A 24,537-nucleotide genomic window follows, 5' to 3' on the forward strand; every position below is an offset into this window, starting at 1 on the left:
CATTAGCACCTCTGATGCAACCTCTTAGCTTCATGTCGTGGCCCAGACCGGAGCGGGGTGGGGGTGCGGGAAGTGGGAGACAGAGGGGTGCTAAGGGTGAGAGGTGATTGAGCAAGTGGAAATGGGCTTCTGGTGTTTTTGGGGGTTGTTTGTGTGTCTGATTGATGCGTGTTCAAGGTGTGCGTTGAGTCGTTCTGTTTGCATTCATAAAATATTGAAATAAACAAATGCGTGTTAAATGGGTGAGTCTGACCCCCTCCTGTGTTCTCCTTCTGCTTTCAGGGTCAGAGGCCATGTTTTCCCAGCAGCCCCAGGACCTGGTGGTGGTGGCGGGCCAGCCGGTGACCCTGCCCTGCTCTATCCCTGGTTACCATGGCGTTGTCCTCTGGATCAAGGACGGCCTCGCCCTGGGCGTGGGCCGGGATCTTTCCGGTAGGAAGTCCTTTGCAGCGTCTTTTAACACTCATATCCGCTTGTCATCTGTGTCGTTTATTTTTCATCTTTCCCTCCCACAACTCTTGTTCTCTTTTAATGACTAACCAGACATCTACTCCTGTAAGGGAGATAAAGTTCCACCCCGACGTGACTTTCTGTCACAGGCGAGTGCCTCCCGTCTGTCAGAGCCCAGACACTTTGGCGAAGAGAGTCACTCGGCGGGCATCCTGTAATATTAACAATCATAATAATCCCCGTGCATCAGGTTGCACAAAATGTTACACATTTAATGAGTTGCGGAGCACAGAACATAACAAATTCATATTGCAGGGGAGGATGGTGAAACGATGTGTGTATAGAGCTGAAATGAGGCATCCCAGGCTTGTTGTTCTCACCCAGCTCATCGGCACTAAGCCTGGGCTGCGCACCGGTCCCTCATTTGACACCGCGGCTAAAACTAATGATATAATAATGTGTGTTGGGCGAGAGAAGCAGAGTAATCCAAGTTTAATGTGGAATCAATAGTGCCATCTGTCCCCCACCAGTGCTTTAAGCCGGCAAACGACTTTTTGAAGAGAAGCTCACCTTGTTTAATCACAGCGCTTTGTATAATTGGGTAAATTGTTTAATTTGAAACTCGATTTTACTACTACTCGTTTTGTAGCCTGTTGTTCAGCCACTTTAGGTCCATTGAATATTCATGAACACATCACTCATGTAAAACAAAAATAGTGCTCAGCACGGCTGTAGCAAATTAGTAGATCTCCAGAAAGGTGTGGATTAATGTTTCCAAAAGAGCATCACACTGTTTTTAATTCAACTGAAGGACTTTTTACAAAAATAAACAACGGGGGCTTTTAGCGTTTTAGCTAGAGAGACCTAGCTGATTGTTGTCAAATGCCTTTCCTCCAAGACTAAGAAGGAAATCCATATCGTTGTCGAGGAGGAGTTGCGATTCGGGGCACGACCACACTTAGATTCAACCAGGATCGGCCTTACACATAAAAGTCTCTTATGATTGGTAATGATTAAATATGTAGTCCACGGAAGATTGGGAACCGGCCGCCCCCCTTGACCTTCAGAAACTCTTCTTGTATGCTTTCCGTGTCACAAGACAGCGGTGGATGATTAAACCACAGTGGATGAGACTTGTTCCCCGAAAGGAAGAAAGACAAGCGGTTTGCAGTAAACACACGTCCGCCAACCATTTAAGTGGTGATTTTGCAGTAGTAGTAGGGAAGGGAAGGTAAAACATTGACACGGGAAGAGGCAGGCAGAACCAGACAGGGTGGAGAAACAGCAAAAAGAGAGGTAGAGGTGGGAGAGAGCGATAGAGCGGGAAAAAAGACGGAGAAGATCTGTTTTCACAGAGAGAGGAATAGATTTCACACAGAGAGAAATTGATTATGCATATTGCGAAAGCCGAGAACCGTTTAATTTTTGGGTAGCATAATCATTTTTCCCTCCTATTATTATATAAAAAAAAGAGTGATGGATAGAGCAACGCAGAGCAAGAGAGCGAGAGTGGAAGCAGAGAAGATGGAGGTCAGTGAGGTGGCGTAATGGCGTAGTTTAGCACTCCTACGTAGGAGGCTCTGAGTGGGCAGAGGATATCGAGATAGGCTTAACCCTAGAAAACACTTCTCTCTGTCTTCACCTTCATACGCCCAGCAAGAAATTAACGATAACAAAAGACCATTCCTCTCGCACACTTGCAACAGGAGACGGGCCTGTCAAACAAGAGAAACAGTAGGGTTTAGATGGGCGGCTGATAAGAAAAAAAAAGTCCCGCACAGCTGTGCTTTTTTATCACCGCTACCCGCCGATGAGCTGGCGTGTTTGTCAGCGGCAACAGAGGGACGGTGTGAGTGCACGGGGCTGGGGACACACAGTGAGCGAAAGCAAAGTGGCAGCTGTATACATAAAACATGTTTGGTGCTCCACGTGTCACGTCGCGCATTTCCATAATACAGGTCTGCTCCTCGCTCTGCAGAAGAAAAGGGGAGGTTGTGGGGGGGGTGTAGTAGGCACAGCAACGCCCTACACAACGGGACCTGTGCTTCCAAACACAGGGGCGGTGATTAAAACCAAGAGAGCTCCTCGCGCAAAGCAACTCAATGCAGGACAACACAAAAGGCAGTGATTCCTCCCGGCCTCCCCCTCCGAAGTTCCTTCATTTTTTTTCTATCAATTTGTACTCATTTGCAGTATTCTACTACGCTACCTTAAAGCAAAAGTGAAAGCAGGCCCCTAATGCGGAGACAAACACACTGATGGGGAGTTGGGAATAGGGGATTTATTCATGCTGTCATTGCCGGCAGTGCAGCCAACTAACTCCCGGGAGTCAACCAGAGGGAGTTGGGGAGATGGGAATGTACACACAAACCCACATACATACATGCACATACACGCGCATATACACAAAAGCATGCATGTGCGCATGCACACACATGCCCTTGGAGCTAAACGTCCTAGCATGCGTTTGTCGCCCTCAGCTTGTCCTCTGTCAACAGACCGAACGTTGGTCACCTGTCCCTAGAGCTAGCTTGCCTAACTCTATCACCTGTTGGTGACACTGTGTCAAACACACTCATACTGACAGCCATAAATCAGCTGTCGCTGCTTCTTGTGTCTTTGTGTACCCACATTCACACACACACACACATGCACAGACGCAGGTACACAGAGCTTGTAAAGCGGTTCACTCTGGAGTACACAGATACACATCAACACTCACACATACAGGTGCACATGCACTCAAGTGTACACACACACACACACACACACACACACACACACACACAGATACACACACAAACTCAGACACCTACACACACATACCTACACACTTGTTAAGATGCATACAGATATCCATGTGAGCATGTGCCATTGATCGTGCCTAGGGCTAAATCCATTTCAGAGGTGATGGATTCATTACGTCTTAATGAGTCTATTTTACATTGTTTGTGCTGCGTATTATAGTCGCTGGAATGCGTTGAGATCAATGGGAGGTTATAGATGCACATTCATGCTCAGAGGTAATCAGTCTTTTGTTCATAGTTTGTTTCCAATTTTAATGAATAATACCAAATCAAATCTCTAAATAAGTGTTATGTGAGGTTAAGGGAATAACTTTTGCCATGTTAGATTTTCTTTATAGCCAGAGCAATATCAAATCTACCTTTGTGATGGCGCTGATCATTGAACTAGGGTGTGTAGTATGTTATCGGTCTTATTTCAATCCTTATTTAGCATGAATTTTCTTAAGGTTTAAGTTTAAGTGGATGTAATTATTTGCAATTATTCTGAGAAATCATGTAAAGATTTTACATGTGGTTATTGTGCTGAAAGAATTATTAACAGAATAGCATGGTGTTTTTCGTAGAAAACTGAAAGCAGAGCTAAACTAAGCACAGCTAAACCTGGTAACCCTCAAAAGGCTACGATGCAATAAACCTGAACAAAGAGTAAGACGTGGATGCACATACAATGCTTATCCTGGTGACATTGCGAACAAAACCGCAGATTGTACACTCAAGGCATTATATTGAGAATGAAAAAGCCCCTTGATCATTACTTTAATTTTCCCTCCATGTGCTTCCCTGTTATGAATAGGCTTTTAGAGCGATGATCAGGTCTACTTAACCATCGCTGCCTTCTATTACAATAGCAGCCCCCCCTCACATATGATCCATGGACATTACCATGAGCCGTGCTGTAAGAGCTTTTATCAAAATGAGCAGTACTTATTTTAGCGAAACGCACCCCGCTAATGTGACCGTCATCGCCGGCCCATAACTGTTTGCCGGCCGCTTACTTTATGTCTCTTTTCCCAATCTTTTTCATCTTTGTATTAAGACCTTCTTTCGTCCTTTGTCCTCCCATCAAATAGACCCTTAAGAATAAAGCCGGCTAAATGTGGGACAATGAAATGCAGACAGGGGTTTAATCGGCTGTAACTCATCCCACCAGCATAAAACGCGGCCCACTTCATGCTCTATTAAAGGGAATGGGATTCAATGAAGCAACTGGCAGTAATTGGACTTTAGCACATGATGGTTTTGGCCAATAGACGAACTCCAGGACTTACGAGCATCAGAGGGCCCAGCCAGTCTATTATGTTCCCTTTAGCTGCAAAACCCCATAACCTGCCTTTCAAAAGCGCCATAGTGAAATACAGAAGTGTTTGGGAATTTCCGAAGGCAAGCGTGAGACATGGCCGGGCCCTCTGTGGAAAATCAATACTTTACCTCCCGACATTTGTTGGCAGTAATCCCTCAGCTGTGGTATGATTGACTTTCAGGCGAAGGAAGAGCAGAATGGGAGCGTCTCACCCGACGCCACGGCCTTCTTTTTGATAAAAAAAACCAGCGAGCTGACTGTAGCAGGTTTTCTTTTGTTATGTGGTAAATTCCTCCAATCCCTTTAAAGTGCCTTTTATTGCGGATCGGTTGCCTAAACAGCCTCAGGAGGATGAGGAAACCTTTCTTTATTTTTTAGGTTTGGTTTTTTCGGTGATCAACGTAAAATACATCTTCAGCAGCCGCAAAACGAGTACAGGCAGAATGTAACGTGATACCCCAGGAAGCTCTGATATCAAACTAGTTTTTCTCTTTCCCCCTAGGTTGTGTCTTTGTGTTCCCCGTTGGAGGGTTGCACTTAACAAAAACCCATGCTGACGCATATTTGGTTAGCAGTTAGAGTTATTTCTTTAACACCATCAGACCTGACGTGAGTAAAATGGGCAGATGTGGCGGATACTGCTCTGCGTTCCTCGCCATTATTAAACTATAACTCATGCTGGAGAGCAGGGCTTAAACATCGCTCTCTCCAGCAGAACTGTTTGCCTTTGTAATAAAAGCGCATTTCTCCTGGAGCACTGAGCTCCACAGCCGCTCATTTGCATTGCCATGAGTGATATAAAAACAGACTTTGATTTGTATTATGTTTGCCTCGCTATATTAAAATGGTACATGTGAAACATCACACATGCATTGCGCCAGCCAGGGAGAAGCCATCTACCAACACCACCACCACCACCAACCACATCACCACACACCCACTCCATGATTCAAAGCTCGGCCCATCTGAGCCCATCCGTAAAAATGCTAATCTGTTTTATAAATGTTCCCAATATCATCTGGTTATTGGTCATCGTAGAATCCTCTATGGAATATGTTCTGCATGATCGTTAGAGCAATGCACCATTTTAGAAGCACATCTGTGATTTCGTCTTCAGATGGGTTGGCACTGAAAGAGTGTGTGTGTGTGTGTGTGTGTGTGTGTGTGTGTGTGTGTGTGTGTGTGTGTGTGTGTGTGTGTGTGTGTGTGTGTGTGTTTGTGTGTTGCAGGCTACCCCCGCTACACGGTGATTGGAGACCACAGTACAGGAGAGCATCACCTGCGTATCCAGCGCGTGGAACTGATGGACGACGCTATATTCGAGTGCCAGGCCATCCAGGCGGCCATGAGGTCCCGCCCTGCAAGGCTCACCGTGCTGGGTGAGTGTTGGCTCAACCTGCACACACACACACACACACGCACGCACGCACACACACACACACGTGCACACGCATGCACAGATGTACACACACAAGCACAAACAGACACACACGTGCAGGCACACACATGCACAAGCGAACACACAAGCACACACGTCTAAACATGCACGCACGTGCACACACACACACCAACACACAATTATTTAAATTTGTACTTACACACACACACACACACACACAATAATGTACATACACACACAGATGCATGCAAAGATAAACACACACACACATGCATGCTAACATAGCTACAGCACACATCCACTCAGTTGGCACATAAGCATGTTTACGAGGGAAACAATACTAATACATTTAGGCGGGGGGGGTTCATGCACAACCAATTTCACCATGCAATACAATCAATACAATCTCCAAATGATAATGAACAACACAACTAATGACATATTTTCCCCATTCACGACATTAGAGAGTAATTGTATTAAAATAGGATTTTACTTTTCGGCGGCAAGTGTGAAGCATCACTAAACGTTATTAGACCGCTTACACGCCCAACTTTAATTTCCTTTTCTCTGCCACAAAGCCTCCATTTTCATTACGGAGCCTGAAAGGTTACTAGTTGTTAATGAAACTCTATTGGGTTATCGTTCAGCTTTGCCAGTTCCACCTTATTGGGGACCATTATTATAAACCGGCCCGCTCTTGTCTTGATCTGTCCTCGGAGCTGCTCCCTCTGTCCCTCCATGCATCTGTCCTTGGGAGTCCATCAATGGAGGGCGGGGAGGAGGATGTAGGGGGGGGCAGGGGGGATCAGGCCAAAGAGCCAGCCAGAGAAGCCCAGAGAATAACAAGGGGAAAAAGAAATGGGTGTTGGAAATCATAAGAATAGAAGAAGTATGGGGGGCTCCGTCTGTATTTCACGAGCCAGCAACCAACCGTATTGATCCAGGGTTAATGAAAAGCGAAAACGAACCATTTGTTCTTGAGAAGGAGGGGGAGACAAATTAGCACCGCGTGTTTCTTCGTATGCTGAGACCTCTTATAAGTGGCTACATGTTAATAATGAGGAATATTGGTAAAAAATTCTCGCCGTCTTGCACAATTTCTTTTCAGACACAATAGGCTTGCAAAGTGTACGTGTTCACAGCTATTTGTTCCATGAACAGGGGAGGGAGGGAGTCTAATTAAGGACGCACATCCACACACTTTATTCATGCGCCGTGGATCCGTTTGGATTCATTGATGTAAATTGTTGTTGCTGAGCAACTGTCGACACCTTTCACACATTTGACAAAACTTTTGACAGTGTAACAGCCCCCTTCTCCCTTTAGCGGAGAGGGTTTTAAGTGTTTGCTGTGTTGACGCTCTTTTAAATCTTCTAAAATACCGCTCTGCTACTTCACCACTGTAGGAACTGAAGTAGCACACCAGGGTCGACTCACTGTGTTCTGCGTCATCCAAACTCCCCTCAGATAGTCAACACAGTTTGATCTGCATTGAATATATTTGCTCTCTCTTTGAGGAGGCATTGGTCGATAAAAGGCAGATCAAGGCCAGAGAAAGAAATGAGCCATCAACATGAAAATGAAAAGGTTGTAAGAAAGGTGTTCTCATAACTCTGTGTGTTCCTGTTTGGCATTGTGAAGTTTTTCAGCCTGAATCCTGTAGAATACATTAGGTAAATCCCCTGGCTGGCAAGGCCAATCCCTGAATACATTGAATGAGCCCTAGGCTGACACACATGTAGTAAAATAAATATATGTACGGTCTCTGTCATTGCATAGCCTACTCTCGGCTGTCAGTTAAAGCTGCCAGTAGTGACAAAGTGCGTCTATCGGCTTGGAAGGAATGCGGCGGTGCAGCCCATACCCCACACACACACATAAACACACAAACACACAAACACACAAACACACACACACACACACACTCAACCATACCAAAACTCACCCCCCACCCCTACACAACACCGACACAAAAAGCGACACACATGCCCCTCATCTCACTTTTTTTTATTTTACCTGACAGCTAAAATAAACATCAAACCACAGCCCTCATAACTCAACATTAACGGCAACCCTTCTCTCTGTGTTATCGCACGCAACTTTTTACTCGCCCACGCGAGCGGTACAAAGAAACACTTAATAAAATGCCACCCCAACTACAATAACAAGGGTACCAACTTTAATTATTGTGCTTTAATACACGTGTTAATGCCTCACAAAACTAAAAGTATATTCTCGACTCTACTTCATTACGCCTTCAAAACGTATGATTTAAAACTTCGAAACCGACCAGGTAATCCATACAATTATTTATTTGGCAGTGTAATTTGTGCGGTGCCTTCAATGCGTGTCGATGAAGAAGAAGAAAATAAAAAATGCTAAAATAGAGGTTAATTAAAAAAACACCCTCACCTTCACCAAAAGAACCCTTTCACGAATAAATCTTGTAAGGATAAACAGCCAAGGTCTCTTGTCTGAAAGCAGGGATGATTTGTACGGGAGGCTTACCCCCTGATTGCCAAAGGAGAGTCAAGGTCTTTTGAATTAGTAATGAAGGTGGAGAACGGAGGGGGTTTCTGGTACCCCAAAAAGACCCCCGAGGCTAATTATATGTGCCCTACGGCTAGCTGGCAGGGCTCCGAGGTTTGGCTGTAATGTGCCTACTTTGGTTAGGGGGCGCAGGGAGCAGCTGAGATCAACTGTGACCCAGGGACTTTTTGATGAAGGTATTTATTACATTGTTCCCAGCAACTTGTTGAACTCTCCTCGCAGAGAAAAAGGAAAATATGCATATCGCACTCGTAAGGTGAGACTCTATCGACTAGATGGTGATTTACCTACCAGTCACTCTGCAGCCCATCCGACGCCTTAACACCTTAACACTGCATGTTCTCTCCATTACGAAAAAAAACCCTCTAATTTGCATTATAGTTACTGACGTGACACCAAGTGAGCCGTGCAAGTGCGCACGTTGTGTCTCCTTATTCAACTTTAAATAATGACATATGCTAAAAATTCAATTAAATCAAAGTTAAAAGTTGAGGTAATTCAAAACTGCACAGGGTGCCAAGTTACAATGAAAATAGTTAGTATACTTAGAATTAATGGATGAGTAGTTATCTCACTATTATCCCAACATCTTTGTGGCTCTTGCCTTCATGTTATGAGTATTTAGTTGTAGCTATGATGGAAACATCGCTCCCCTTTTTCGGCATTGTATCTCATTAAATCTACAATCTTTACTAGCATGAAATATCTCACAGCATACATTGGACGTGTTAAAATGAAATAGATTTAGCCTTACCTGAATCAAAGATGTTTCGCTATGGATGATGGCTTTTTGGCTGGCAGTGGAACATGATGTGCAGATTCTGTTGGACTGATTTACCGGTTGAGTTTGTAAAAGCTTGTGGGTTGGAGACCCCACTGGTTGCCCTACATCAAATTCACCTTGTCGCTGGATTTACTTGACTCGAATAAATAAGCACAAGTCTAGGTATTGCGGGGATAAGACCTTGAAGATTATGCAGGGGATTTGTCCTATGGACCTAAACGCAACTTACAGGAGGATTCCGACAGGGCAAAATCAAGTTGCTATCTTTGCCATTGGATTAAGATGTCCTGTGCAAGGTTTCGGTTGTATTCATTTGAATTTCTGCAAAAAAGGTTTAGATGTACCATTGTGAAGCGTAAAAGCAACACATAATCCTTCCCGACATAAAAGTTCACCCATCCATATCCATCCATCCATATGTTTTTGTTGTTTTATGCTATTGTAACATCTTTCCATATTCATTTAATTGGCTCTTTCCAACTCTTCAAATTACTTTTTCTCACTGTCTCGCCCTTTTTCACTCTTTCTTCTCTTTCTCTTCTGCATCTTCCAAGTCCTATGACGGTATGGCATGGATCAAAGATTTAGCCAAGACCATTTATCTGTTAACAATGAACAAAGAAGCCGCTTGTTACATTTGTGTGTGGCTTATCTGTTCTTAACAAAAAAAAAATTGGATCTTATACAGTGTGGAAAGATAAGGCCTCCTAATCTCTATTCACTGTGGGTGGAAATGTGGCAGTAACATTTGTAGTATTTGCCTTTTTGCCATTTCAGCTGTCCTGCACTATAAGCCTAATATCTGTGAGGCTGAGAGCAGATGCATCATTATGCTTGAAAGATTGCATCTGCAGTTTTTCACGGTTTCTACAAAGCAAGAATAATGTTCAACCTAATAGAACATGAACATTAACTCTGTTTAACCTCTATATTCATTGCATTTGTACTAAAATATAAGCTATTTATAATAATAATACTCAGAGTTTTCAATGATATGGTACTTTTCGTTTATGTACAGTACGTTGTTGTTTAAAAGTAGCATGACAGTAGCGTAGCAGTAGCAGTAATGTCATCACAACCTTTACCAACGCTGCCAGAGTCCCACCTGTTCCCTTCATTATCTTCACATTTCTAACAGCTCTGCTGTTTCTTTACTCTTAACCTTATGCCGATTCATCTTAAGGGGTTTGCTCTTCAGTTTTCATCCCTACTCCCCACACAACATTTCATTGACGGTCTACTGCCTAATTTGGCAGTCCAATCGCAGATCGCCAATACAAAAACCAAGCAGGTTGTAAAAGGTTTCAGCTGATCTCGGCTAAGTTATTTAAAATCAACCAGACATCGAACAGATCTGTGTGAAAAGAAGAATACTCCTCAGCTCTACACTTTATTCGTATGCAGACACGCACACCTGTCGTCGCATCCTGCGGCTCTCCAAACAGGTGTACAGTGACAGAGCTGGAAGCGATTTGTGCAGTGAGCCAGCGCTTGTCTTCGGGACCCGCCTACACTGGGTGTTTCTCTCCTGAAGATTTGCTATTTTCTCTTTTTTCTCTCCAACCCCTGATCGATTTATCACAAACACTGCGAGCTGTCACCATGGGCGTGACAGGCGGGCGGCAGCCGTAGCATTTCTTTGACAAAAAATGTGACGGGGGAATCGGGAAGCCTCGTTGTTGCTCTGGACGTAGCTGAAGCACCCCGGCGCCACAGCGATCGCGCCTGCAGCCAATGTTTTGCCTTTCCGACTCTCTATAACGTTTGTTTGCCGCCAAAAATGCCTTTCCTAGCCTAGGCACGTTTCCACACTGCCAGGGTATGCAGAACTCTCTTCCCCTCTCCATGCCGTCGTTTCCAGTTCCTTTCGACCCGTAGTAAGCCAGTGCCATCAACGAGGCCATTCGTTGCACAACCCTAAAAAACTGGACCTAAAAGAGCCAAAAAGACCGGAGCCAGGAAGGCTCCTGCCATCCAGTTCCCGTAAGACCAATTTAAGGCCTCGAAAGAGGGCAGTCTGGGGAATTGAATCGTCTCTGGGGAGGACAGAGCCGAGGAGCAGCTTTTATAACCTTTACTCAGACCCCTATTCCTGGAAAGCGACAGACTTACTAGCCTTGCGCTGTTGTGTTAATTACACATCAAAATGCCTTGCTCCCGTTTATGGATCTCTTTGATTATACACTAAAAATAAATGATCTAACTGAAATCCAATCAGTCTGACTTCACTGTTTCCTTTCGCGGAGGCGTTGGCCGGGTTAATGGTTACTACATGTGGTTGTGTGCATTGACACCACGGTAGTAGTGGCAGGAGGAAGAACGTGAAATAAGCCCCATTGTCTCATATGGGATGAGGTGATGCGATTCAATTAAATTATATTGGTGGGTTAATGAAACAGTGGCCTCACCTACTGTATCTGAGGCGATAAGGAAGTGTGAGAGCTGAGACATAGCCCAAGGTTTGGTTTTTAGTCTTTTTTCTCCTGGAAATCTCTTTGGAAATAATCACTTAAGAAATTTGGAATAAATAGTAGTGGCTGTTATGGCTTTACTCACCATTAGTTTAATGCTGCCTTAAAATACGTCCTCAAGAGTAGATAAAGGTGAACACAAACGCAGTTATGTGTTGGCAGGGTTATGTTTATTTGTATACATTGTTTTTTTTTATATATATATGATTTTGTACTGCTTTACTATTTGTACGTTTTATGAAGGCAGACGCACTACTTAAAATATATAACAATGTGAGCTATATTGGTGGTACAGCACTAACGTTTTTACTTGATTTATCAGTCATCATGGCGATGTACGATTGTTCTGTCTGTGTTGCATATGCTTGAAAATCCATTCCATCCGGTGTTGCCTAGAAACCAATCCGGTGGCAAGCATTTAGAATATTTGGAATCCTTACAAATAAATTGACAATTCTCCCATTAATTCCTCCATTTGTTATGTTTGCTAATCCAAAATGATTTGACATCTGTAAGGAAAATAGCAATAAACCCCCCCTAAAGGCTCTTTAATCAAATAATGAATGATTCATTTTGATCTGTAACGCAATCTTTAAAGCTGTCATGCTTTCCGTTGCCAAACGTTAACTGAATATTTGTAAAATCAGTCAAACAGGTTTCAGTCTGCCCGTGTGATCAGTGCTGGCGTTTCAGCCATACACCCCCATAATTAAACAAGGGCAATCAATCCAAACAGCTAACACAACTACTTCTGCCAAATCCGATATGTGGCTACGGCAAAGTGTTAATTTGATGCCCTTTAGAAACCAAAAGAGACAACATGAGTGTCAAAAAAGTCCCATAGTGTAGGTTTAAATATAGAACTATCTCAACACCTAAGCTATCTTTAAATTATCGCATATTGGGTAAGAAAACTCAATCTACAACCTCTTCTGCAGGAATGCAATTACTTTTTACGTCAAGGCTGTCATTAGCAACTGAGAAGTGTCAGTCACAATTATGAACCTTTTGTCAAATGACTGAGATGAAAAATGAGGCTGCAATGTTTATTTTGGAAAAATGTGTGTCCAAAATATTTAAATACAAATTAGCCTCTTAAGTTTTCATTTTTAATGAATATGACTCTTCAACTGTGAATTGAAGAAGTTCAACACGTGGTTTCGCACATCTTCCAGACCCAGGTAAAAATGCGGTCTTTATTGGGAGGGCGGAATGGTTAAGAAGCCATGCCTATAGGGTCTGATTTACCCAGGCAAATCTTCAGTCTATATTGGTACGGGTAAATAATTAATCAATTTACATCATTTCAAATAAACTATCAATGGGTTTCTTTATCAAATGTGCCAGCAGAACTTGTCCGCCTCACACATAATGTGATATGTTGATGTTCACATATGACATGTCTGTCATTGATTGTATTCATGTATGCAAGGATGTCTCAGTACGTTCTACTGAGCATAGTGCTGAACCAGCAGTAGTGGGGCGAAAATTGAACACAAAGTGTGACATAAAAAGTATGATGGAAATGAACAGAGCAGGATAAATAACGTCTATTGAATCACCCATCTCAGCAGTCCTTTCACAGAGAGCCAGGGGCCTTATCTGCATACTGCACAGTTCTATATTTAAGATATGGAAAAGCCAAAACAATCGTCTTGACCTTGTTTCCAATTGCTGATACAGAATTACAAGGTGACCATATTCCCACCAAGATTCTGCTGCACTTGCATAGATCAGCAAACTCTCTTTTGTGTGATCTACGAGTGCTGACCTCTAATTCCTCTGCCTTCATCCCACCTCGGTGCATTTTAATGAGGACCAGATGAAAGTGTATTGGAGTAAGGGACCAGAATAAATGCTACATTTGAAAATCAAACACTATGCCCCTAACGTCTAAAATTGGAAGCAATGAGTCTTGAAAATAAATAGCGTTTGTTTTGTACTTGATGCTATTCGGGTTAAACTGATATGGGCATGAGAACAAAAACTCAAATGTTTGTTCACTGATATGGATGAAATGTATTCATATTTAGCGTAATTTCAATGGTTAGGAAAAATGAAGCATCAATATAATAGCTGTATTGCTAGCAAGAGCAGAATAAAGTCATATTTTATGGTCCCTCTTTGGCCTATATACTCATAAGATAGCCCCCTCTAGACCATTTTCTTCTTGTAAATAGAAGTCATTAATTGTGAGTAACCTAGAAATAGTTTTACAGCTTATTTTAAAGTTACCCGATAAATTTTGTGCCAGCATGACATTCTTTTAAAAATAGGCATGAAACTGCTGATCTGATGAGAGTTGGGGAAATAGTATTCAGATAATTAATAGATACGGTTAGGTTAGAACATCTTCAGCTGGTTATGATAAATTATGGATTAAGAACTTGTGCAGTGGGGTAATTTGATTGGATTTGAAATTGCTTGATTTTCTGGCAACACTTTCTGTGGATTATAAACAATCTTGACAATTTTAATTAAAACAGGTCGGGAATGAAGAATTTCAACATCAAATGAAAATCCATATTCTCTTTACTTATTCAACTCCAAAATTGAATGCACCATATGGCGCTCATATATGTTTATCAAGTAAGCTTTTTATACGCAGTAATTTAATGTACAATATGTGCGCTCAAGTTAGTTCTCTTAGTTCTCTACTAAGTTTTTAATCAATAATTCACTTCAGTTAGAATTAAGAAAGACGTTATTGAAAAAGAGAGTAATTAAATTGAGTGAAGTATCTTTTCATCTCTATATGCACATATAAAATTACAAAATCAACAACATCAGACAATGCGAAAATAACTTAAATCTAGCAAACTATTTAGTTTTTCTCTGAATAACTTTGGCTATATTTACATAATTAATTCCTTCCTAATTATCTCCATATCATATTTTCTTAAAAACCAATTAAAGGTAATTGGTTGTTAATTAATCTCTCTCTCTCTCTCTCTCTCTCTCTCTCTCTCTCTCTCTCTCTCTCTCTCTCTCTCTCTCTCTCTCTCTCTCTCTCTCCCGCTGCAGTGGCCCCTGAGGATCCAGTGATCACTGGGGGTCCTGTGGTGAGCCTCAGAGCAGGCGATCCACTCAACTTGACCTGCCACGCCGACAACGCCAAGCCGGCCGCCTCCATCATCTGGATCCGGAACGGGGAGGTCCTGAACGGGGCCATGTACTCCAAGGTAAGCATTGAGGTGTGTGTCAATTACTTTACTTCAAACCCCGTTTCAAGTTAACTTTCTCATGCTGAGACACTGAGCTCGCCGCGTAATACCATGACCCGTCATCCGGTCTGTGATTTCTTCATTGTGTTGCAAATGATTCTGCCATCCTCGGGGACATGCGGGCCCAGCTGTAGCATGCTTCGATGATGCCGTGTGTCATGGTTAGTCATTTGACTCGACACAGCAGACACTGCTAAGAACTGAGTGCGAATCCCCTCCAGATATGCTTACAGGATTTGCAAAAGATTTGGGTCCTCCCTGCCGCAAAAAAATCCCATCACACGAGACAAGCAGATGTTCCTTCAGATCATAGGTGACTGAACAATTCCAGAGCCGTCCTCGGATTGTACCGGCATCGCTCGCAACCACTGTTCTCTCCTCATCATCATCATCATCATCATCATCATCATCATCATCATCATCATCATCGTACTCATAACACAATCTGCTTTTGCAAACATCCTGAACTCTCATGAACTTTAATTATAGACACGGCAATGCTTATAGCCCATTGTGAGCTTTTCTTTTTTCAAACCACTTTCGAGCAGTATAGCCACAATGTGCCTCGCATGCCCGCTCTCTCGCTATCAACCACGGCGCGGTGGTCTCTTGACCCCTCCCCCCCGTAGCTTCCTTGAGTGACATGTGCACTGGTGGCCTCCTCCCCCCCGCCCCCCTCCCACATCCCCTGTCAGTTAATCATGAAGTCATCACCGCCGTGTTCTATTTTCATTAAAGGACATGAAACCACCAGGCACTTTAGAGTACTAACACCTCATCCTCCGCTACCACCCCCTCCTCCTTCCCCCTTTCCACCCCTCCACCTCACTCTGTGCGCTTGTCTTATCCCATTATCAGCTCCTTTCGAAGAGCAGATAAACACCATTGATTGGGCTGGGATGCGGCAGCGAGCCCATCTGAATGAAGCCGTAGCCTGAGATGCCGCCTGACTAATGGTGGGCGGAGAGTGTTCTTCCTGCTTTCTGCTTCCTCTCCGAGATTGAGGAGCGATATTGAGGTGTTTTTTTTGTGCTGATACCGGGCTGATGGATGGCAAACACCTGCACAGAGCCTAAATATGTCTCCTTGCTTTTTTCCCTCTCCCACTATCTTGATTGCGTACCATTAAAAGGCAATGGGCTCAATTAAAACGATAGGGCTCTTATTTCTCTGGAGAAGAAAGAGGTGGATGGTACATCAACAGCAGACAAAGGAAAGACATCTGCCCCGATGGGTTTTTTCTCCCACAAAGAGCAGATGAAGACGACAGCACAGCAGATGTGATCGAAGAGGGGCAGCGAAGGTTTCACTGGTCTTTTCACCAGATGAAGTTGATCTCATCGTTAATTGAGCTATTGTGCGATATTAACTAGGTGGACAAAAAATGGATCTGCCATGGTTAGTGCTTTCGAATCAGGAGAAAGCAAATATATATGGTCCTTTTGTGTCCTTGTTGCTGTTTAGTTAAATGTCATGGTCATGGTGTTTGCATTGTGTCGTTTCCATCCAATGAATGAGACATCAAGTATCTTGATACATTTCCTATTAAAAAATGTATAGGTGCAGAGATCCAACATGTTTTTTTATCTGAAGTGATTCACAGTGAAAATTAGATACATCAAATTAAACATGAAATTCTTTCTAACTTACGTTATTAAATCTTGTTATACCTACCGATGCATTCCAAAAGTTAGCATGAGCCTAAGACAGATTTTTACTAAACTAAAAAAAAAGTACATTGCTTCCCTCCACCCTCCACGAGTGCTAAATTGTATTTAATTTCAACATCTCAACATTCAACATTCACTCATTAAAACGCTTGCACTTTACAGTAACTGTTCCTCCGTAGAATCCCATTACTTTCACCTGTTCTCCATCTTGGTGAGGTTTTTTTGTATAATTAGGAGCAATTTACTTTTAATATCGCAAAAAGTGATGGGTGTGTGGAAAGACTCCCTTCGAATAAAGCAACTAATTATTTTCGCAGCGCACATTACCATGTATTTTAGTCCTGTATGTGTGGAAGATAGATCTAGTGTTAGGCAGTGGTTAGTCAAACTCCATTCATATCAACGCTAATAGCCAGCATCGCACCTCCTTCATAATATCATGTCAGCACTGTTGATGTTTTTTTGGGGGAAATAATAGATGGCAATGTGAACAAAAGAAAGGTGAATGAACAGAAAACATTTCCGTGTTTTCTTCATTCGGACAGAAAACATTTGAAGCCGTCCTTCACTTTACTTTTCTTAAATTGCGTTCCTCCCGTCGCCATTCTCCCCTCCCCGTCTTATGTTCAAAGAGGCCGTGTGCGCACGCTTCAGGGTAGATATATTCAGTGATATGAAAAATTATCAATTTACAATGTTGTGCGGCGTTGCATTCCATGCAGAAGCCAACTATTCCCCTCCTCTAAGATTAATGACTTCAGACAGGTTTAGGGCGACGGGGGAAACAATTCTGATTGCTTCAGAAAGGATATTACATTGACACATCACACATCTGACAGCTAATGCCTTCTGCTTTAGAGGTGAGCACCAAGGCTTCAGCGGCACAGCCATTAATCTCTGGTGTCTCGGTCCTTTACATAAAAAGTAAGAAATGGACTCACGAAACTCAACTCCTTCAATTCCCTGATATTGTTGATATGTAGGGCTCTGTAGAGGGGGGGATGAAAAGTTTAAGATAGTTTATCCCGGTATGGCTGTTTATTCATTTTCCTGATACGTCTCAAACCTAACAGCAGGAGCTTAAAACATATAGGTATATCAAGACTGTTGCCAATTTAACGACAGGTCTTTGGACACTTTAATTGTATAACACAAAATAATTATTTAATCAGAAGCATTCTCCTGTCATTCATTTTCTTTATTTAAAGGTCCCTTATTTTACCACCAAGTGTGATGTTGATTTTCCATTTCAACATCTTGCAATCCCCCATCTAGTGACGTCAAACATGGAAGCGTCCACCAGGATGTTTGATAGATAGATCAAGCTGCCATCCTACCCAGTGGACTGAACCACCAAGGCGGCTGATCTATCCATCATACATCTATCTGGGTGGACACTCCCGCCTGTGAAGTCATTCGAGGGTAGAAACGGCTTGTAATGGTTAATCAACATCACACTTGGTGGTAAAATAGTGGTCCTTTGACTCAAACTTCCCTTTCATGTTTTGCTCTTCTAAATTAAACCAGACCAGTCCAAACTAAACCAGCCTGATTAAACTGCAATTTCACAACCTAATACGATTTTAAAGCCATGACCCCGCCCCCCTCCCTGAAGGTTAATTTGAATGTTATTGGCGAACGCTCTTCTGACCTTAATCCTCATCTGGGTCGGTGTCTAGACGCTGCTGCGGGACGGCAGGAGGGAGAGCACGGTGAGCACCCTGTACCTGTCCCCCACCAACATGGAGACGGGCCAGCAGATCATCTGCAAGGCCTCCAACAAGGCCGTCCCCAACGGCAAGGAGACCAGCGTCACCATCGACATCCAACGTAAGAATACACACACACACACACACACACACACACACACACACATGCACAAACACACATTATTTTGCTTTGTCCTCCGGCTCCATTCCTCTGCGCTGGCTGCCCATGTTGGATTCCACGTTGCTCCACAGAGCGCCTAGCGGCTCTATTAACATGCTAGTACGTATTGAAACAAGCATTTACCCTTCAGAGGCTACTACCCTCTGATGATGATGTGGTTCCAGGTTGTAAAGGTGTTTGACCAACACATATATGCCGAGTCCCTCCGCAAACATATTTACGAGTTTCACCTGAAGCCCCAGATGGCCGTTTATAATTGGTTTTCATTTTCGTTTCATTGTGGGTGGGTCAGAAAGCGCGGCCCTTCTTTTGTGATAAAATATTGAAGGAGCTTGTCCATCTAAAATGAATGTGATTTTCTCTTTGGTCTGGCTCACTCTCTACCATGGCGCTATGCACATATTCCCCCACCCCTTTTATTTCCCCGCCTGTCCCATCAATCTTTGTGATGTGAGCGTGCACAATTCCCCTTCAAAAAAGAGAATAAAAAAAGAAAGAAGAAAGGCAAAGTAAGCCCAGCGTGTAAAATACATTGAGCCTCAATTGTCAGGGAATCTTTTTTTGATCGAGAGCTGTTCCCCAGTCCCCAACGAAAAAAAAAAAGACGGCTTATGAACAAAGGGATTTTTTTTTGCATCACTCACAGCCCGCCTTCAACACTATTAAGTATGACTAATAAAGCAGAAAATGCTATTTAGAGAGCCATTACTTCTGGCGGCCCCGTTCTCTAGGGTAGGGGTCGTGTGAGGTGCCGGTGTAAAGTGATGAACAGTTGTTTGTGTTTTTTGGAACCTTTGGCCGTTTGTCCCCATCGTGTTGCCGTAGCACGCAGTGAGAGGGGAATGTCAAATGACCGCACATCTCGCGTTGTAACTGCCTCTCTCTGCTAGGGGTGGTCTCTGTCATGAAGCTATCACCTCCTCGAACCATGGTCTAACCCCACATCTGGAAATAAATAAATAAACAAGAAGAAGTACAAGGGGTTGTAGGGAACTCTATTATCGCCGCGTTAAAACGAGCGTGTTATACAATTAGAATGATTAAAAACATTTATTGTAGTCGTTAGCAACACATCGGACGTGAGTTACGGGCGCAATTGTTAGCGTGCAAGTGCTTTTCCATCTGCCGTTCAACCGGTTTTAGTGCTCACCCCCCCCCCCCCCCTCATTCAACCCTCTCCAGTCCGACCAAACCTTCCCCTCACACACAGGTAGGGTGAATCCCAGTTCCCAGCACAGCCCTTTCGGTCGGTGTTTAAAAAGAGCTCCTCATTGGAGCACTGTAGATATGGAGCCGTGCTGTAATGGAGCCATGCTGTAATTGAACTTTGATTCACGCTCGCTGGGTGTCAATTGAAAAACCTCCCAATTCTGACTCATTTGATTAGCGGTGCACTAGCCTCAGCTGATGCTAAGCACACAAAATGTGCTGCATGCTCACTTCATCAACCACACACACGGACACAAAAACAAATAACAACAAACAACCAGTTACCCCCCTGGGTTCGGTTATGGCTCAATCAGAACTGTGGTTACACCTTCGCCCTGGTTATTTGTTTCAACAACGTAGAGGCGTATTGCTCTACTCATGGACATTAAAAAAGGGGCTGAGTAATGTTACAGCCAAGATAGCCATAATCGCTGCTTAGTGCGAGAGAACTCCCAGAACACTATACCGGAACTTAGGAACAGGTGTGTGAGTGTGTGCAAGTGTGGCTGTGTGTGTGGTCGTGTGGATGGGTGCGGTTTTACTGTGTGTGGGCTTCAGTGCATGTCATTTCAATATGCTAGTGTAAATGGTCGAAGTAATTATCCAAATTAGTTTTGCGGTTAGAGTTCATTGTGATGGGTGATGGACTTTCACCGATCCATCCACCCAGATGTAATCAACGGTTCAACTGACAGCCGAGACCTAGAATACTGTGTGTGTGTGTGAGTGTGTGTGTGTGTGTATGTGTGTGTGTGTGTGTGTGTGTGTGTGTGTGTGTGTGTGTGTAGGTGTGTGTGTGTGTGTGTGTGTCTGTCTATGTGTCTGTCTGTCTGTGTGTCTGTCTGTCAAGTTTGTGTATGTGTGTCTGTAGTCTGGGTGCCTAGACTGTCTTGTATTGTTGTTTAAACAAAAAGCGATGTTCTGGTCAATAAAGGATCGACCCTGCATTGTCACAGAGTGAAGGTCAGACATGGGGGTTCCTCTATTTTTCTGTCACCAACAGCCCCAAACAGAGGCTATTGGTGTCGGGCTGGTAGCCCGTCCCCGGGAGTTGGGAGCCACCCGGCCAGGGGGCATGATGAGGATAATATTCATGAGATGCAGCTGTTACCAGCGGAGCAGTACTCGTGGCATACTGAAGCGTTTGGGCTTGTCGTCGCATGACAAGCGATGCAGGTCATACGCCTGGTGGGACTTATGCATATGGCGTGCTCACGTGTCTGCAGAAGGATGACTCATGAGTCTGCAGAAGTACCAAGTTGAACACCTTTAAGGGTTATATCTTGGTAGCCATGCTGTCGTTTTTACTTTACAATTAGGGCATTTAGCAGACGCTTTTATCCAAAGCGACTTACATCGGTTACTACATACAGTGACACACCGACGGCAGAGTCAACCGTGCAAGGTGACAGCCAGCTCGTCAGGAGCAGTTAGGGTTAAGTGTCTTGCTCAGGGACACACCAACACACACCAACAGCTAGGAGGAGCTGGGGATCGAACTAGCAATATTTTGGTTACAAGACAACTGCTCTACCTCCTGAGCTAAGCCGACCCGCTTAACTTTAACACCAAGAAGCTGTGGAGAGGAAATGTGTATTTTCTGTCCCCATGACCCGCCTGCCCCCTATAACCGCTCTATTGTTAGCGTATATATCTTACAACGTGTACATTGTAGCTATTCGTTATGGAGAGAAATGTAGAAGTCAGGTACGGGGGAGTGAATTGTGGAGAAGGGCAATGGTCAATGTGACATCATGTCTGTACTGATATACTAGTAGATCTATAGTAGCACATGCTGTTGGATCTGTTGCAGTAGGAAGAGGCTGCAGAGGACAGCATATCTTATACTGGGCTAGTAGGCCTGAGCATACATATTTGCTTTGCCTTTCTTTATCCATGTCTACGTAAATGTACTCATCAGTACTGATCCAGTCCAGTGTTGATGGTCTCCCCTTTCATCTTTATCACATTCACAAAGAAGGCAAAAGTATAATTGTATCTTATTTTTTACATTGAATGCTTATAATTTGGCGTGGGCAGCATTTGTCTAAGAAGGTAGAGCGGGTTGGCTGGTAAACAGAAGATTGCTAGTTAGATCCCCGGCTCCTTCTAGCTTAGTGTCGAGGTGTTCCTTAGCAAGACACCTAACCCTACCCAATCCTGACGGGCTGACTGTCACGTTGCGTAGCTGACACCGCTGTCGGTGTGTGAATGTGTGCATTAATGGGTGAACGTTAGGCAGCATTGTAAAGCGCTTTGAGTGGCCACTGGTTTGAAAAGCGCCATATAAATGCAGTCCATTTACTATTTACATAAATAGTGCCTCTTCTAGAAAGAAGATTGAAGGCCTGAAAGAAGATGGAAGGTCTGAACTGCAAGTGTTTAACATTGTTAAACACATGTTCCAGCACTCCTGATAGTCATCTGGTTCTATATTGTACTGTGCTGAAATCTGGAATTATAAATCAATACCACCGTACATGTTTATTAAATTAAATAAAATGTAATAAACCAGTAAATTAATTGATAAGAAGTATGTTCATATTTTGCTAGATTTGTATTACCTCAAGTAATGCAATAGCTGATCCCTGACCTTACCTGACCGTGGAAAACCCACCATGTTTTGTGTGGATTTATGGATTATTTTTTGGTCCATAATTACCAGAATATACTATAAATAATGATTATTTTTTCCTAATCCAAGTTTTCAAAATGACATTTTGGGTTTAGTGCGATAGAGGCAGCGGCGAGGAGCAAACTAATTAAAATGTTAACTAATGCCGGCTGGAACATTCCCTACTGCATTTACATAAGATATCATAAACCCATTTGGCCCCACTCTGAACCGCATCGTTTCAACAGGCCAGACATGAACGTAATGTAAACATCAGCCTCAACATTTCCTGTTGGCTTAAGTGAGTTAGAAAATCCAATGCATTTTAGAACACAATTTCCCCTTATCGTTCAGATTTAATGCTCGGATTTACATCCACCTCAGCGTTTCCGACCCCGCAGAAGGTTCACGCGGGTTATCTGACCTCGCAGTTAGACAAATGAACATCTTAATACGGCACGCACCAGTGGGGTTGCCAAAAGCGAGGCTGGGATTTAAAACCAGGCGAGGTGAATCAAGAGCGTTGACATATTGCTGACTTGGGCCGTCCAAACGAGTCCATTAGCTTACTATAATTATTAGATAGTGAGGGGTGGAGACGGGGCAGGATGCAGGCCACCCCCGCACTCCGTCCTGGTGCTGCGGCATTCTGTCTCCGACCAGCGGGACTTCAAACCTCAATGACATCATCAGCCGTTTGGACTTGCAAACAGCGCTCAGCCCCAGCGATGCGGATGAATCAGGGGAAGTGGTGGTTTTATTCCGTGGTGCCGTGTGGTTGTTTGACCCCGCTGCCTTCCGTGGATTCCAGCGACTCGGGGCCAGCTGCAGGTTTGCAGGGCACGGCTCCACATACGTCCTACTCAATATGGAAGTGGATGATCCTCATGTGTTTGCAGTGCAAACAAGCTGAGCTGAGCTATGTGTGTGTGTGTGTGTGTGTGTGTGTGTGTGTGTGTGTGTGTGTGTGTGTGTGTGTGTGGGGGGGGGGGGGGGGGGGGGGGGTGTGTGTGTGTGTGTGTGTGTGTGTGAGGGTATGTATCTAGGCCTGTGTGTGTGCATGTGTGTGTGTGTGTGTGTGGGTGTGTGTGTGTGTGTGTGTGTGTGTGTTTGTATATCTAGGACTGTGTGCTTGGGGTGTGTGTGTGGGTGTGTGCACATATGTGTGGTGAGGCTAATGAATATAGAACATGCAGATGTGAAATCAGGGGGTGGGGATGTTTTTTGTGGAAGCTCTCAGCCGCGCACTCTTGTTGCTTAATCAAGCAGATAATGGCAAATTTAACTGTAAGGAAAACAGAAATAGAGCGAGGCGAGAGAAAGAGAGAGAGAGAGAGAGAGAGAGAGAGAGAGACAGAGACAGAGACAGAGACAGAGACAGAGCGAGAGGAAAGAACAGTGAAGGGTGGAAAAGCGAATTGCAGGCCTCCAAAATAAGAGTACCCTAAGTAAGAGGTCATGTGATGTGATGGAGAGGACATTATGCAAACACTGTAACATTCCCTCTTGCCAGCGTTAAAAAGAAATGAAAGTGCCTTCCAATAATCCACACTTAGACTCCCCATAAAACATTCATGTTGTAGAACATTTCCAATGCACACAGGTGTGCCAAGAGCGATCCGGGCCGCCTGTAATACAACCCGTGGTATAAATAGGAAACCATCTGCCTGCATTAAATGGACTGAGTAAAATGGTCTGCACTCTGTCTCCATACACTATAATCAAGATGTTGGACCTGAGGGGTCCTTGCCCCTCCATGCCCACCTCCAGTAATCCACCCAGTCAATTAGGCAGCCTGCGCTCGCATATTGCTAAGGCTATCAGCCACATGCTAGTGGCTCCCCGGCACAGCCCCGGCCTCCATTCTTCAAGAGGGAGAGCCATCGATTTCGAGAAGCGCTTGAGGCCGGTCCGGACGGAGAACAGCTGTCTACAATGACCCGGAGAGATTGAAGACTGAGCTGTAGGAAAAGATTTGGGGGATGGGCGGGGTTGGGGGATGGGCGGGGAGGGGAGAGACGGAGCAAAAAAAAAAAAAAAAAAAGCAATTTGAGTTGGAACTATCTGCCAAAAAAGCAGTCGAAAGATTGTTCCAAGAAACGCCATCTGCTCTCTGCTTTGAACTTACCGATCAAAAGCTGGCGGCCGACTCACACGCCACCTCCCCTC

General features: G+C 43.9%; 1 protein-coding gene across 1 annotated transcript in view; it reads left to right on the plus strand.

Moving 5' to 3' along the window:
- Nucleotides 1–293: 293 nt before the first annotated feature.
- The window catches only part of kirrel3b (kirre like nephrin family adhesion molecule 3b), a gene marked incomplete at both ends in the record, with an annotated part of 50,504 nt that continues 26,260 nt past the window's right edge, over nucleotides 294–24,537 (plus strand). Inside the window, 4 exons of the mRNA XM_079732263.1 lie at nucleotides 294–432; nucleotides 5,787–5,936; nucleotides 14,786–14,943; nucleotides 18,335–18,485. Coding sequence (XP_079588389.1) covers nucleotides 294–432; nucleotides 5,787–5,936; nucleotides 14,786–14,943; nucleotides 18,335–18,485 — 598 coding nt within the window. The remainder of the gene's footprint in view (nucleotides 433–5,786; nucleotides 5,937–14,785; nucleotides 14,944–18,334; nucleotides 18,486–24,537) is intronic.

This window comes from Pollachius pollachius, assembly GCF_949987615.1.
Source record: "Pollachius pollachius genome assembly, chromosome: 3".
NCBI lineage: Eukaryota > Metazoa > Chordata > Actinopteri > Gadiformes > Gadidae > Pollachius > Pollachius pollachius.